This window comes from Synchiropus splendidus, chromosome 1 (assembly GCF_027744825.2).
Source record: "Synchiropus splendidus isolate RoL2022-P1 chromosome 1, RoL_Sspl_1.0, whole genome shotgun sequence".
NCBI lineage: Eukaryota > Metazoa > Chordata > Actinopteri > Syngnathiformes > Callionymidae > Synchiropus > Synchiropus splendidus.
The window spans coordinates 19,683,679-19,700,702 of record NC_071334.1 but is presented as its reverse complement, the minus strand read 5'-3'; the positions used below and the strand labels follow the sequence as shown (position 1 = coordinate 19,700,702).

The following is a 17,024-nucleotide window of genomic DNA, read 5'->3' as shown; positions in this document are numbered from 1 at the left end:
AGGCCAAAACTCCTAGCTTACCAACAAGCAGACGGCAAAGGGTGGATGGGTTTTACCCACTGTTGTGCCGCTCTCTGCTGGCTCTTCCTACGAGAGCCTCATGCTCGGATGGAAAGATGTCTCCAACTTGTGAAGCCTCCTTCTGCAGCTGCAGGTATTCCTCCTAAGAAAGTTGGGGTTGATCACCTACGGATGGTTGTAAGACAAGGAGGAGAAGGGGATCCTTGATCAACAGCGAGAGGCTGCCTCTCATCACTCATCACCCTCTGCCAAAGTTTCATGAGCACCAAGTTTTACACTTGAAAGTTCCCACTTTCAAAGCAGATGACATGTATGGAAACTTGGTGTCGCCAAAATACTAAGTTACTGACCACCCAGTCAGTCTGCAATGATCACATCCCAATACTTCTGAAAGAAAACATGCTTGTATATGCTACTTGTATATACAGTATCTTACATGAATCTCCAACCTGTAGTAGCGTCAAGTGAGTCATGATGGAGGACATTAACTCCATCCACGCTCCTGATGTGTTGGATATCTGCGTGTTGATGCCCAGCCTCGGTGCCTCCAGCACCAGAGAGGGAGCAGCATCTCCTGCTCTTCCAGGCTCGCTTCATGAGAGACACCTCCAGGTGGGGCTAACTGGTCTCCCTATGGTGTGGGAGAGGCGGAGTCTGACTCTCACGCTGCTGCTGCTGTGCTGTCGACTCTTTACTGTACATGACAAAAGCAGGAGGATGGAGTGAGTGGAATCATCACTCACCTCTTATTTCGCTCATCATTTTTATGCGCATTTTTCTCCGGACTGGCTTGGTTTTTTTTTTTGGAGTATTGCAAGTGAAAGTGGGCAGCTCTTCTTCACTCCAGCGACACAGCTCAAATTTCGGCACCGACCACAGACACCCAGAGCCAGGAGCGTCTCCTTCTGCTTCCCCACCTCCGTAAAAAGAAATTCAAGCTTGGAGCTGAGAGACAGCTGCGGGATCCCACAGTCCGCCTTCTCTCCGTGTCTTTTATGCATTTTTGCAGGAGCTCGGCAGCAGCAGCGGCGCCACACTCAAGTAGATAGAGGCGGGAAGAGATGGACGAGCAGCCGAGGTTGATGCACGCTCACACGGGGGTGAGCATGGCGGGACACCCCGGTCTGTCGCAGCACATGACGGAGGGCAACGGAGCCACCGACGCTGACGGCAGGAAACAGGACATTGGGGACATTTTACAGCAAATTATGACCATTACTGACCAAAGTCTGGACGAAGCGCAAGCCAGGTAAACCCGGACTGATGCGGAGGAGCGCCGGCGGCAATAGTTGTCACTAAATATCCCAATATTAGATTTAAGATTCCACTTTTTCTTGGTTCACACCATAAATGCGAGCGCAAGAAAAAGTCAAATTCGTAAATTGACAAAATAAAAGCATTCATTTAGTTTTTAAAAAAAAATGTATTTACAAACAAAGGACATTTTACGCATTAAAATGAAAGCGTCTCTTCTAATATCGCTGATATCTTGCTTCAGTAGTAAATTCACAGCTAACAAAATTATACACAGTGGTGGTGCACGTAGAATAGCAGGGCTTTTATTTTGTTAAATAACTCGGCTTGGAACTATCTAAGCCGTTTTATTTATTTTAAGTTACGTGAAGTATTCCTGTTGATTTTAAATATAATGTGTGTATTTCATGAATAGTATAAATTTCTTCATTATAAATTCATGTTACCAGTTACTATAATATTTAAACGTGCGTTATGTTTAATTTTACTGGGCAGTTCAATGTATAATCAAGTATCATTTTTGTATGAACAAGTTTTTAAATGAAACTGTTTTATGTATTTGAATTATTGGCTGGCCAAATAGTATTTTCATTATAATTATAATCGTGATAATTGTTGTTATTAATTTCAACTTCTAATCCAATATTATTATATTATTTTAAAATAAGTCTATGACTAAAACATCTTAAGAATAACACTAGTGAGGTATTAGTAATTAAATTATTTCCTCCTTATTTAAAAAGAAATCCATGTATCAAACCATATTAGTGGGTGATGATGATGCAAGTTCAATTATTTACAGCATGTTCAATGAATTGCATTGATTGATGACATTGTAAGTCCACTTTTGCACTTTTGTAATTATATAAATTAAAATAGTATTTGCACTATGGACTTAAATAATTATTTTTGTTTTCATTTTTATTAAGAACTTTACATGACATTGTGTGATGATAACATGAGGTTACGTCTGTATTGCTCATGCTTCCATTGTTGTGTTTCAGAAAACACGCTTTGAACTGTCACAGAATGAAGCCAGCGCTTTTTAACGTCCTGTGTGAAATCAAAGAAAAAACTGGTGAGTTATGTTTTTATGGCGTTATAAAATTACATCACTGTCGCTGCACCATATTTCCTAGGTGTAGATGTGAGCGTAGTGTTCAGGAGAAAAAGAAGCGACAGAAAATCCAATCATCACTGTTCCATTTTTGTGTGGCTGAACTGCACATCTGCTGTAATTCACAAAATCACAGTGTTACTGTCACTGAACTGTCACATGCATGTTCTTTAGTCAGCCACTTTACAATGGAACCAATCCCAATGATCTTTTATCGTCCATTCTTGTGTCAAAATACAAGTGAGCATCTATTCTGTTGTTATCATTAAATGATGTTTTGATCAGAATTGTCACCAGCATGTTGACGTCGCCCCTCGTGAGCTAACTGTCATGTCTGCTGAGAACGTCTCTCTCCATCCTGTTGTGCGTCTCTCTATTAAAGCAGCAGTGATGCGCCGTGTCAGCACAATAATTGCTCTAACGTCGGAGGCGTGAGTCGTGTTTCCAAATCATTTTGCTGCTGACATTCTTCAGAATTACCACCGATAGGATTCGTGCACGTCTCTCTTCTGTTGTTGATGTGTTGGGCTCTGCAGAAGTTGTGAGGCTTTTATTGAGTTTGCTGCGAGAGGTGGCTCCTTCTGTGCGTTTCACACTCATTAGTGCGTGAAATCAAATGGGAGTGATGGAGGATGAAGAAGATATTGTTTTCATTGTCTGCTCTCACTCGCACTTGACTTTGGTGCTGTCGATGACTGCCGACCTTCCTCTGTTGCTTTCATAGATGTTTTCACTGAAGTTCACCTCACCCCCTGCCTGTGTCTCACCCCCCCCCCACCCCTCTGAAACAAGGCAGTTTATCTTAAATGGACCGAAGCCTCGGGAGAACGGGGTGTGTTTGAAGCCTGTTGGCTGCTTCTTCTGGTTTGTTGTCGAGCTAGTTTTTAGGATGAGGGGAGTAACACAGTTATGCATAGTGTTTTACTCCCTGGCGCTTTCAGGAGTTCATCCAAAGTTCGGCTCTGCTGAGAGTACAAAGTAACTTGGACCTCTTCCTGCTCGCGCACCCATTCAGCCGCTCATCTATAAACACTTGGTTATGAAGTTTTCACAATAACATGATGCTGCTTGTCCTCTTCACTTTGCTGCTCTGCTTTTGGAGAATGAAATTGGCAGTAATCCAACACACCATATCTGTCAAGGCAATTCAGGTGAAAGTCTTTATTGCCTCACTGTGAAACATATTGTTTTTAAGGCAGTACAGAATATAATTTGAAGTTTTTAAATTATATTCTGTACTGCTTTGTTTCACTTTTGCTATTCATCCCTTTATTTAAGCGTATGTCATAATAATAATATTTATATGAAGCTCACACGATAGTAGTAACCGACATACTGTAGCTATTCACAATTTAAACAGAAGTTAAAACGTAGAATGATGACAGTCACATGTTTTTTTGAAAGGATTTTTTTTAATGATTGTGTGATTGAAGCACATCATTCTATTTACACTCACTGCCAATTACTTTCACGTTTACTAATATATTTTCAGATATTAGTTTAATTTAAATATGAACAATGTTGGTTAAATATCATAAATGTGTATTTCATGAAAAAACCTTAACCCTTAATTGAAGCTATTGCTGTGCATCACTGTTGATGTCATTCTCAACTGTATCAAAGCTGATTCAGTTGTAGCCACGGCTGTTCACACATGAGGTTAGGAAAGAGTTTTTGGAGAATAAAAAAAAACAGAAGCATTGATGCCTGAGAGAGTAAAACTTTTGGATTTAATGAAGACAACTTTAAATACTAATATATTTTCCTGAAAAGCCTGGAAAAGAGTTGCGTGAGTGAAACCACAAAAAAATGCAACAGACAGTTGATGTAAAAAATAATTTAACTTAAGTGATGTTGTTGTGTGATGAAGTTGTGTACAAGATACTCAAACCTGCACTAAACATTGAAAGTCTCAGGTAAATTGCAGATACGTTTTTATTAACTGCTATTTGTCATTCACATAGTTATTTTTTAAGTGTGCACTTCTATACTTTTTAAAAAATTAAGTTATATTAAGTTAAATTTATGGATTTCAATTCATTCTTCAGTCAGCATCTATAATACATTTTATTTCAAATTATACTATTTTGTTGTAAATTTATATTTAAGCATCAAATTGTTCTTTCATGAATTCATGCCACAGCGATTTTATTAAGATCATCAATGGATGGATCAATGGATGATTTTAAATTAAGATTGAGGTTGAAGTGGCTTTTTAATTTACCAAATATTGACATCATTAGCATCTGCCACTTTCAGCATATTGTCCAGATTTTATGATGCCAAACTCAAAATGTGTGTGTGTTAGTGCGAGATACCAGTTGCAGTCTCCAAATCTGCACTTGGGCTGCTCTCACTTTGTCCCGAAGTGCCGTCTGAGTGTGTCCCGCCTTGCTGCTGCCTCTCGTCTGTGCTTCCGCCGTTCTGTGAGCAGCTGACAGCACCTGCAGGACACAAAGCCTGTGTTGATCTAGTGTTTGAACTTGTGACCTTCTCTCTGTGTATTTTTACTGTGATGACGTGAGGGACGACCAACAGAAATATTCGGCAGCATAAACAAGCACAAAAGGCCAGTGAGAGGAGAAGGAGTGAGAAGTTCTCTTTCTTTTCTTCTCCTTCTGACATCGTTCATTCCAGACATAACTCCGCAGCCGTGTGTGTATGCCTACGTGTGTGTATCTTTTTTTTTTTCATCACAGGAATGTTCCAACGGATTCAGCACATCATAAATATTGAAAATGTGATATTTTTGAAACAAAACGTATCTTGAAGTTCTACTGCAAAACTAACATGAACCTCTTTTAGGTTTCATTCATTCCTAGTCTTTTATATTGCAGTCAGATTTTGGTGGGTTCCTGTCCATACGGTTAAAAAAGATGAAATATAATAATTAACCAGGACCCATCATCTACTGTCTTTAGTTGGAACTGGTTTTAATTAACATCAGCCACTTAAAGTAGCATTTTATTGACTAACTCTATGACGTCAGTAAAAACTGTTTTTAATGAAGAGGGTCATTGTTAAGAAAATATACATCTTAGGTTTGAATCAATTTAAAAACCAATCTTAACATCAGAACATCCAAATGAAATCTTCTCTACATCAAGGCAAACTGCTTCTGGTTGAGCTATAGAAATTATGTTTTCTTCAGTGCTTCAGTGTTTTGTAGCTTTGCAGAGTCAAGTCTGCTAAAATTTCAGCCACGTTATGCATGAACTGGGCAACTCTAGAATGAACCCAGAAGAGCATGGAAGATGTTGAATCAACACACCTTGAGTTATAGCTAAGACCTTTTTTTTTTTTTTTTTACAATTTTCACGAGTAATTGTAAAATTAAAAATGACGTCCGAGCGACAGTCGACAAAGAGAAAGCAGAAAATGTCCAACACTATGACTGCTGCTCTGAAATCATATTCCTCCACGTAATGAGCCGTTGAGCTTCACTCGCTTATAAATATCCTGATATGAAATAATCTGACACCACTTCACTTTCTATCTGCACATCAATCTCCAACGATTCCTTTTTTAAGCTCTTAGGGCGCTTTTCAGCATCTCTCCTCTGTGATTGATGAAAAGGCCTCTTTAGATAAGCAAATGCTTGACAAACTGATTTGGAAAATGAGCCACCTTGACCTCTGTAAACACTTCAGCAACATCATAAATCTCTGGCGGTGTCAAACAAAAACCGCTCCTTGACTGAGCCGCCCGGTAAATGTGCGGCTGTGACTCCATGTTTATTTTTTTCTCCCTCCCAACCTCAACAAAAGAACGTCTTTCTTGTGGCCCGTGTTTGCCTAGTGTTGGGTTTCAAGCCTGGGGGATCCTCCATTTATGAGGAGAAGTGACTAGCACTGTGATGTAATGTTATTTTTTGCAGGGTGAAAATAGGCTGTTTTACTGAGCCATGCTTGACGGCATGAAATGAGCCACAGGTCTTAATAAAGTGCTGCGACCGCCGCTGCGCTGGATATACTTGCCTTTGTTAAAAAGCCGCCTTCAAACGGCGGTGAATGTTGCCATTGTGTGAGCGGACGGCGCTTTGCTAACTGCTTTATTGGTTCAGCAATATTCAGACTAATTTTAGATCAGGTTGACACAATTATTCCTATATAGTAACTGTTAAACATCCACATTGTACCGTGGAGTTAAGCTTCAGGTGATACACCTTTTGAATAGCAGGAAGGTTGAAAGTACATCAGCGACTGATGCTCGCGCTACACACTAACCATCTCCTTCAGCCTTGGTGAAGTTCAGAAGTCAACCGCATAGACAATGATGAAACCATCAGGAATGGAAAACTGTGCAGAGATTTGACGGGGTGAACGTCAGAAAAAGGGTGTTTTGTGAGCTATGGCAGGCGTCTTGTGATTGCTTGCTGGCTTGAGCAGCGACTGGAGGAATCCGCAGTTTGACCTAATTGCTCCGGATAAATAGAGCAATCATATGAAGTGGAGCGATCTCAATGATCTCAATGTTGACTCTTCTTTGTGGAGCGTGACTGTAGAAAGTAATACGGTCCTGGTTATGGATAATGGTGCAGTATGTAGGTGTATGGCCTTTCCTGCCTCGGGAGCTTCAGCAGTAACTATTTGCTTAGCAATGCTTTATTTCACCATCCAGTACTTGCAGTTTAGGAAGCTCCTAAACTTCTGCATCTCAGTCAGAATCCTGAGCATTTGAGCGATACTCCAGCAGAAGACTGTTTTATCCACCTGTTCGCCTGTGCTCTCTTGTGCTGGGAAAGTGGAGCCCTGGATCATCAGGGGAGTGACAGGCCTCTAAATGGCTCCTAATACCATTACACTATAGAACAAAGTGCTTACATTATACATTATGCAAATTGTCAGACGGCTAATTGATACATGTTAATCAAATTAAGAAGCTTAATTATAGGAATCTTACTGTGGTGCGCTTTGGTAATTAACGCTGACATCATCAGGAATGTGATCTATTTTTCCTCACGTCACTTCGCCAGCCTCCAGTTTGTGAGAGTGAGCTGCAGTGTTGTTCATGGGAACACTGAAAAATAGAAGAAAGTACCTGCTTCAGAAAAAAAAAACTATGTTTGAAGAACCTTTAATATTCTTTGTAACAGAACAGATTGTGTAAAGTCAGCTCTTACCGTTTTTGTGGGTGAGACCTGCCATGATGTGTGGTTTAGCTCTGACACAGAGACAAGAAGCAGAGCTCAAGTGTCAGAGTTGAAGATGCTCAGCCTGTCATTGGGAGTGACTAGGAAGGACAAGATTAGAAATGAGAAAGGAGGGAAAAAGACATCAAATGTGCCTCATGGATGAGGTAAAGGAGGATATGAAGACCATAGGTGTCAGTAAGAAGGATACACACAACATGTTAAGGTCGAGGATTCTGACTTGCTCTGGCTACCCTTGATGAGAAATGACAATGCTATCTATTACACTAGTACACCTTTATTGGGCCATCATTTTTCTATTTTTATCCTCATAGTTTTGTGTTTTGAATGATATTAATTTTTTCACTTCACAAGATCTTTTATATTCTTAATATTTGCTATCATTTTTTACACATATATCACATTTGTAATATACATTTTTCCATACTACCAACCTACATTTTGACACTTCCTTAATAATAATCTGTAAAGTTTTGTAGCCATTTACATTTTCTAAATACCTTTCTCAGCTCAGATTATGCATTACCCATTTCTTCTATATTCTGAAGTATAATTAAATCATAGCTGTTTTTGTATTTCTCTGAACAAATCTTTTATGGTTTGGAGGTTTTTTCGGTAGTTGTTTTGCCCCTGCTCCAATATTATCTATGCTACTTTCCAGAAAGAGAAAAGACTCTAAGTCACTGACTATATAAGACATGTCGACCTGCAGTTACTCTTTCACGCCCTCTTCGCCTCGCTCACTTCTCTCTGTGCAGTCCATCTCCTTGCTGCCTCACTCTCCCATCTCTTCAGCTTCCTCAATACGCTACGAATGTAATGAAGTCTGAAAATGTGTAACATGTTAAATTGAACATGCGACGGCACATTTGAATGCGGTTGCCATACCAACCCTCGCCGGAGTTCATTTTCAATAATGTAGTGTTTGGAATCTCATTTCCTCCACTCTCCCCTGCTGCTGGTGCTGACGCCACCTCCAGGCTTGCCACGGTATGCTCATGGTGTCCGCCGTCTCCACTCACCGCAGGGCGGGTGAACGGGAGGAGAGCAAGGGAGAGAAAGGCCTCAGCACCTAGTGGAAATGACACAAATTAATATACACTACTTAAACCAGACCAAGATTAATGGTTGCCTTTCGCTGCAGCTTAGTCCCACTGTCAGTCGCCGGGTGCTCGTTGGACAAAATCAACACTAATCAACATTTATTCCACTTTTGCCCCCGGCTCTCAGGAGTCTGGCAGGACCCCCCCCTCGCCTCGCCAGCGCACACATACACACACCCCTATTCCCTCCCAGCAATCCACCCCTCCCTCTGTCCGTCTCGCTACGCTTTTCACCTCTCATCCAGCTCCTCCATACATCACCCTCCTCACACCGCTCGGCTCCTCGAAGGGGAGAGCGCCCCCCTCCTATCAGGCCACATTAGAGTCATGATAGATTTTCTCTTTTCATTTGCATCTGATACTTAACGTAGCAAAGCAGTTGCGCTGTCACTTTACTGTAAAAACTATATGTGCTTTCGTGTGCGCTTCGTCTCTTTTTGCTGCCAGAGAGAAACTTTCTCTAGCTCTGAGAGCCGACACATTTTGGCCTGTAACTTTTTAGCCTGGTTGGATTCCAGTTTTAACAGAGGTTAGTACCGTGAACTTTGCCATGAACCACACCTAAGAAAAACATTGAATTAAAATTTGCCAATATCATCATACAGGGTCCCAACTTCGACTCCACCAGATTCTTCTCAAATTTGCTTCCATGACCCAACTGATCTTTTTAGTCTGGTTTATTTTCCTCACACTTTAGTCGAGTGATGTCTGATATAAAGCTAAATCAAGTCTGAGATAATCAAGGTGTTAAACTTTTTTCTCCACTTTTGAACCTACGCTGGGATTTTCCCCGAGTGTGTGACTCACGACGTCAGGGCTCTGTGACCGTCAGTTAAGGAGGTCTTTTTTTTTTAAGGTGGACTGTTAAGGATGAACATGCAAGTTCTCAACACTGGACGCTTTTACCCTGAAAGCACAACTCAGACATAACCTTTAAATGAAATGACTATTCATGGCTCGTGATCAGAATATTAAGACAAATTACAATTTTGACCATGGAAATATTCCAGTCTTTGACGGCGTGTGGCTTCATCTCTGTTGATCTTCCTGCTCCTCTCCCGTCATTTACAGCAATCAAGTACGCAGTCTTACTTACTCTAGTTCATCCCAATAAATCATATATTTGTCAGATAAAACTACCAGCACAGAGCAGAATCCTCACAAGACTCACATTTCTAACGCAGACGTCTGTGCTGCAGCTGCCTCTCGTCTCTTTGTCAGTCCACCTGCTCTGATTAAACCTCACTCAGGGGGACGATTGTTTCAACACATGCCTAAATTTCAGCCTTTTATGCAGATCTTCCCACACTCTCGCAAAAGCTTTTCCCTTCTCCGAAGCATAACTCGCTGGTTATTGGTTGCTAATTCAAGCGCCCACATATATATAAATATATACATGGTACAGGTGCACTTGATGTATGTCTTTATGATCCTGGCTGTCAAATGAGGCTCAGTGGAGTGAGTCATGGAGACCCACATCGTAATCCTGCCACAGTTGGTGCTGTTGAGCTTTAGATTTACTCTGCTGTGACTTACAGGCTCACTGAAGTTGAATACATGTATCTGACAAACTCAACAATAATGAAAACTTAAGTTCAATGATTATTTCAACTCTATGTTAAAAGTTAGGATATGGACTGCCGAAGTGGATTTTCTTCAGAAAATGGCGACTGCCTCTTTACCCCTTGTTCTCACTGAGGCCATATGCGCATATCTCGCAACTAAACCGCTTCAATTTAAGTTCAGATAAGGGGTTACAGAGCGCCATACCAATTGCCAATGTTTTTGAAAGTCCCTACAGGCCAGTACTGATATTTGCCGATTGTTTTTTTTCCTTTTCTTTCTCCTCAACTAAATCACACACAAGGTAACTTTATATTATTATTTTATAGATTAATTACACAAACCTCCTAAATAACAATAATACCAAACAGCACTGTATAGAAAACATTGGAACTACTAAAGCAAATATATAAACAAACAATAAAAAGGCAACATGCTTAATATACATATTAATGCGTTTTATTCCCTTTTCAGAGAACAGATCAAACCCACAATGTAAAGTTCATTCATTGCTTGTTAAATCGAGGAATGTTGCCTTACAACCTGACGGCTCCTCTTTTCATCAACTACACGTCCGGGGAATGAGTATCTGCGGTCCAGGTGTGCTATGAGCTGCTGATAGCATCAACAATGGAACTCGGCTGCTCGTCCAAAACAATAAACTCTAGTCTACTCTTAGTTCCGGCGTCTGAGTCCATGGGTGCACACGTTTCAAACTCGAATTTGATTGTCTTGATGGACAAGTATGACCAAATAACTGCTGCGTGGCTGGCTGGCTCGAATGTCTGCTGCTGCTGCAAGCAGGGCTGCAGCATCACAACATTTTTAAAGATATTTTAAAGAGTAATATATAATAACATTTCTCATTATGTGTAAATATAAATATAGTATAAAATAAATAACATTAAAAGCTAATAAATAATAGAAAAATGGCTCATATTTGCCATTCGATCAGCCGATCACGAAGACCTAATAAATATCTATATCAACGCTGATAAATCGGCCGGCCAATTGATCGTTGTCGATCCTAGTTCAGATGGTTTCCACCAGGCGAGCTCTGTTACGCCTAAATAACACAGATTTCATTTTTCTGCCGACTGCTTGATCTCCATGTCACAGTATAGAGTACAATGAATTGTTCAGCCAGGAAGTCAGCAGGTGAAAAACAAAACGGATCCGGTAAATTTCAAAGTAAAATGCGTGACGACAGAACAAATGGACTGTTCCCACTAAACTGGTTATTGATCACTTAAGAAAGCCCCGCAACTTCAGCGTCTCTCTGTACTACTCGTTTAATTGGCGTCTGGAGGAACTGGTTGCCAGGCAACAATTTCTACTGGGCCCCGGTGTATCCGCTGTGCGTACTCCTTTGGTGGAACATGTCGCCTGGCGCTCCTGCTCCGCCGTGCATACGCCTTTGGTGGAAACCAGGGTTTAAGCGCCATGCTTTTGGTTAGGAAGTCATTGGCTTCAGAAATGCTGGACTTCACGGTTCCACCTTGTAATCTTTTTAAAAAGGGAATCCATTAAATGTAACAAATATGGCAATGTTCCCATCTCATGACAAACATTAATATTATGACTGCAGGTTGACGTTACATTTCTGAACAGTGACTAAATACGATTTGAGATTCAAGATCAGTACCTGGGAACAGTGGAGTGTTTACGATGAAGAAGGAGCCCTAAATTTACAAGGGACATGTATTTGTACCTATGTATTTCTTCTTCCCATTCTGGACAGGTCACCAGTCCAACCAGAGATAGAGAATCCTTCATCTAATGGTGCGTTTCTTTAAGTATAATTCCCATTTGTCTATGACACAGAGGAATATCAGCCAGTTAATCGATAGCTGAGTTGCTGCAAAAGAGGGTGTCTGCCAGCCATGGTGTGCCCCTGCATATTTAATGTAGAAAGAAGGCAGTACATATACTCTATGTAACATAACTTATATTCTTTCTGTCATCACAAGGAGTTGATGTAAACAATGAAGTTGACGACCCAAAATTGTTGGTGTGCGCGGTGTGGTGTTGGTCTCAAAAAGTTGATAGAATGGTTTTTTTTCCCCTGCCCTCTATAAAGATTTAGTTTGTCATCATTTACATTCTCAGGTTAATTCCCTGCTGCATTGGCATCTTAAAACCATTTCATTTTTCTTTCACCTCCAAACATTTCCTGAGGCGGTCTACAGATGCCTGCTTCCTGGTGTGCCAAGAAGTCTGGCCCGGTGTTGTCCATCTTGTTGGAGCGCATGGCCAGGGGCATTGTCATGGCACCCAGTGGCCTCATCATCAATAAACCGTCATGCGATGTGGCAGCACATAAAATGTCGCCGCATGTTGGGGCCATGTGTCCTGTGAAAAGATTCAAATGTTCCCCGGCAGAAGTCTACAGAGGCTTTGGATTCCTTCCCAGCTGCAACACTAGTGGCGCACCGGGAGAGCGCGTGATTGTGCATCACCAGCGGAGGTCACAGCAGGTGGGAACACAGATGTAAATCTTGGAGATCCTCTAAAGTGCTGTGTTACTTATTTTTAAAGTCAGTCTATTTCCATATGGACCTGTTAGATTTTGACAGCTCTTTGTTATTCGCAGACATCCTCTTCCAGAAATAGCTTCTGTGCCTTTTCCTGTTTTATAAATGGTCTGTCATTTTTCTCTTTGTAGAGCTGCATCACAGCAGGAGAGAGCGAACAGACTTGGTTGAAGTCACTTTTTAGTCTGGAGGTTGTAGAGGTCGAGTGTGCGGAAGGTCAGAAGCGGAGATTCCTGCTCGGTTGGTTTGCGATTCCTGTCAGATCCAAGTGCGCTCTATTGCTGCGGTGACATTTTTATGACTGCTGGACTGAAGTCAGGCAGGCTTGAAATAGAGGTCCAGTCTTCACCTCTGTAATGAGGGACCTACCAGCTAATCACACAGACTCAGGGGATCCAGGCAGGGAGATAGGTGAGCACTTGTTCAGCAGAAGTGAACAAATGGTTTGACTGTTCAGCCCAGACTTCCACTGTCGGCATCAAACCCCAGAAACTGGAGCCTGGTTCAGTGGCACGATGAGTTTATGAATGTCTTATTCTGAAATGAAAGTATTACTTAGACTGTACCTGCTTCCCCCACATTATAAATTGGACTTCCTGTTTGTAAGCATAAATACCTTGGTGGGAATGGTTTTTGCAGGTAGCTAAATGAATCGCTAGCTTAGTGCTGAGAGCTTTGTTGTTCAGTTGATAGGGAGTTTGTGTGTGTGTGATGTTAATGACGAATGAGAAAAAATGATGGCGTTGCCCTTCACTCTTCATCTGTCTGACAAATCCTGACGGACGCTGCATGGAAATGTGTTGATAAGTTAATATTCCGACAACTGAGATGAGATAAAGAGGTTTTAGCAGTTTTCAGGATAGTGTAACCTTGATAAAACGCTCATCTCAGTGACAGTGATTTCCTCCATCCATCTTCATCTGATCGGAAGTATGCAAATTGTGGCGTCGCCTCAGAGTGGAGTACAGTGCTGTTAAATGGGCCATTTCAGATGTTCTTTGTACCATGCTGACTTCCAAAAAAATCCCTGTCAGCCCGCCTGTCGCTCGCTGACTTTGTGTCGACACCTTTATATTTGTCTGTTTCTCCCACCTTCGATCCCTGTCTCCTATTTTTTTTCCTTTTTTGTTGTTCTGCTCCTTTGCTTTCCCCTCCTTCTAGCCTCCCATATAAATTAGAGATACACTGACAGCATCAGAACAGCTACTCATGAAATATTAACAGCTTGTAGAGAATTTTTTATTGCCACATTTCTCTTCATTTTAACTTTGTCAGCACAGACTACAGCCTTTGTGGGGCAGCAGTTGATGGTGATTTAGGTCGAATCAAACAACTCCTTTTTCCCACGTGTAAATGCTCAACAGCGTTTAAATGTCTTAGATTATGCGTAAGGTGTTTATTCATGCGGGTTGTAATTATGCCGCTGTGGTGAGATGAAAAAAAAAAACACTCGGCCTTTAAACAGCAGTAGTGAGGTGTTTGAATGTCTTCTGCCTCAACTGGTTCAAATTAAGCTGCTGATGAAGTGAGAGTTGCGAGGGCGCCAAGCTTTTATCTTTGGGTCTGCTGGTGTCGTCTGATCTGTGGGCGGAGATGGCCTCTTGCTTTTCTGCCGTTTTGCTGGATGGGCTGAGGAAAGATGGAGCTGTCAGTCATCTCAGCAGAAGAGCAGAACAATGGCTTTTATTGTGGTGCGCCGTCTCTCTGGGCTATTCTGAGGACATTGTATTGTTCTTTCATTAAATTCGTCCTCTCCCCGCAGATGAAGCTCAGATGAGATATAAGTAGTGAAGAAGGGACGTGAGCCAAGGAAAAAAAGGGAGCGAGGGAGATGTGCTGATTAAAGTTAATCAGAGCTTTTATTGAATTTAGACTTTTGACTCAAGACTGTAAAAGTAAGTGGAGGTCTGTCTCTAACAGGGAAACTGTGGTGTGAAATGTGTATATTTCTCAGAGCACCACAACTTTGGAGAACATTTTATATCGTACTTATTACCATATTTTTTGGACTATAAATTGCTCCGGAATATAACCCACACCAGTTTTAGACATAATGAACTGGGTTTACATTTAAGATCATGTGATATCTATCTATCTATCTCTCTCTCTCTCTCTCTCTCTCTCTCTATATATATATATATATATATATATATATATATATGGGTTTTTTTTCTGGCTACACACTGCCCAGGGTTTCCACTCCTCTGAACGTATTTGAAGTTTGAAAATTGAAATGAAAAATTCTTATAAAAATATTTTCAAGACATTAAAAGAGCTTTAGTTTATATAAGGTGATATAAAGACTTGAATATAGCCACCATTGTGATTTATTGTCATTTATTGTTGTTTAAATGTATGTATAGGTCCATCATTTCAATCAGTAATATACCAAATTCAATCAAATTGAAAAATGTGGCTTCTTGTGGCAAATATTGTGATACCATTAAACTGCGATTAATTGAGATTAATTAATCACAAATTCTCGAATTAACTATATAATTTTTTTTATCGAATCCCACCCCAAATATATATATATATATATATATATATATATATATACATACACACACAAGTCGCACCTGGTTAAAAGTCATTGGACCGGTGAGACTTAGTTATTGTGGCCTACATTTAAATACAGATCAGTGCACGTAGAATATAGAAATATGAGCGGTCCAATAGATCAGGTGGTGGATGGGTTAGTCTCACAACAATGCAGTTTTGGTTCCAAATGCTTTCAATGAGGTCAGGACTTATTGAAGAATTTAACAGTAGACAAGCTGTTGTTGAAGAATGTCAGTGGTTGTTAAGTGGTGAAAGCGAAAACCTCTCTCTGCAGTAGCTTTACTTGCATGAACCCCCCTGCCCAAGATGACCTCATTGTTGCCTAATAAATGGAGTAAAAGTACTCGATGTGCTGCGGCCTCCTCTGTTATCAGATGTGCGGGGGGCTTCCTCTCCCCTCCACTAATGGTGATGTGTAGCACAGGTACTGTAGCTGTCGCGAAGCCAATGATTAATTAAATGTAAAAGTGGGCCAATTTGTCAGCAAGTGTGGGCAAAGAGCAAGTGTCCTGTTCCTGGTACACCCCGGTTATCAAGGCTGTGCTGGATGTGCAGGTTATTTATAAGTCCCATCAGCTGTGGGGGAGTTTTTCTCAAAGTAGATGAGCGCTCTGTGTCTTAACACAGATCCGGTTGGCAATTAGGAGGCATCTGCTTTCGGGTGGAGCGCAGGAATGACATAATGGAACAGATTGAGAACAGAGAGGAGCGTTCTGGGTCCTTCAGCCGACAACTGTAGATGAATGTAAAACCGCTTGCTTTTTTTCTAAAGGGTAAGGACTTAAGGGTTTGGGCTGAAGTGCAGTGTCACTTCCAGCCTGCCTTGCCATGTCCGTCTCTGGCTCATTCCCCCAGCCAAGCCGAGCTCCCACGTCAGAAAGCGCTCTTGTCTTCAGAGACAGGTGACAGCACGCTCTCGCCCAGCAGATGCTAGCTACTTTGGAACCACATCTGTGAACGTGGGGTCGTCTTGGCCTCCCAATCACAGTTGTCAGCGTGTGAGGGCACTCATGTCACATGAAGAGCCTCCACCAGAAGAGGCCCTCCCAGTCCAGGAGCTTCAAAGAACGAGTCCTTTCTGACACGCTGACTGACAGCTTCATTGTGTCCCGTGCGAAACGAAGGAGCCCTCACAAACGGAGACGATACTTGTGTTCATCCAGAATTGCACAACCCTTTGTATGTATTGTTGTTTCTTTGAATGGAGTTGACGTCTTCTAGCTGACAGCACTCTTTTTCTAATTGTACATGAGCAGCCATCGTGGAATGGAACTTGTTATATTGAAGCTACAAAGCTCCAGCCCCAAGGACTCCAGAGTCTGTTGTTTTTCACCAGGGATAGTTGTTAGCTGCTTTTACAACAGTTTCTTCTGAGAGTGCTCAACCCTAATGGAGGTTACAGCCTTTTCACATCAGACCCACGATGCATTTTTTCATTACTTAAGACCGAACAAGTGTGGGACACAAGGAAAACTAAAAATGTCCATGCAGATTGGAGCTAACAGTTCTGTGTATGTTGTATGTTCCGTGAACGAAAATGGATTACAAAAAGTAATTTAAAGGTTCTATACTGATTAAATTGCTAAAGCAGAAAAAGCACAAACTAAAAATGGTCCACGGTAGTGATCCAGAACAGCAGGGCTATGTGCAAAAGATCTGTAACGGTATGTGGCTCGACTATCACCAGCTGCACTGAAAAAAAACATGGTGGATAAAAC

General features: G+C 41.3%; 1 protein-coding gene across 3 annotated transcripts in view; it reads left to right on the top strand.

The window, feature by feature from the left end:
* The first annotated feature begins 517 nt into the window (after nucleotides 1-517).
* LOC128760873 (pre-B-cell leukemia transcription factor 1-like) overlaps nucleotides 518-17,024 on the top strand; it is a 55,193-nt gene continuing 38,686 nt past the window's right edge. For 2 of the 3 annotated variants that reach the window (XM_053868612.1, XM_053868597.1), the window contains exons 1-2: nucleotides 521-1,270; nucleotides 2,280-2,353. In XM_053868612.1, coding sequence (XP_053724587.1) covers nucleotides 1,083-1,270; nucleotides 2,280-2,353 — 262 coding nt within the window. In that variant the 5' untranslated portion in view covers nucleotides 521-1,082. Of the gene's footprint in view, nucleotides 1,271-2,279; nucleotides 2,354-17,024 lie in introns of all 3 variants that reach the window. The other variant, XM_053868605.1, reaches the window with a different exon arrangement.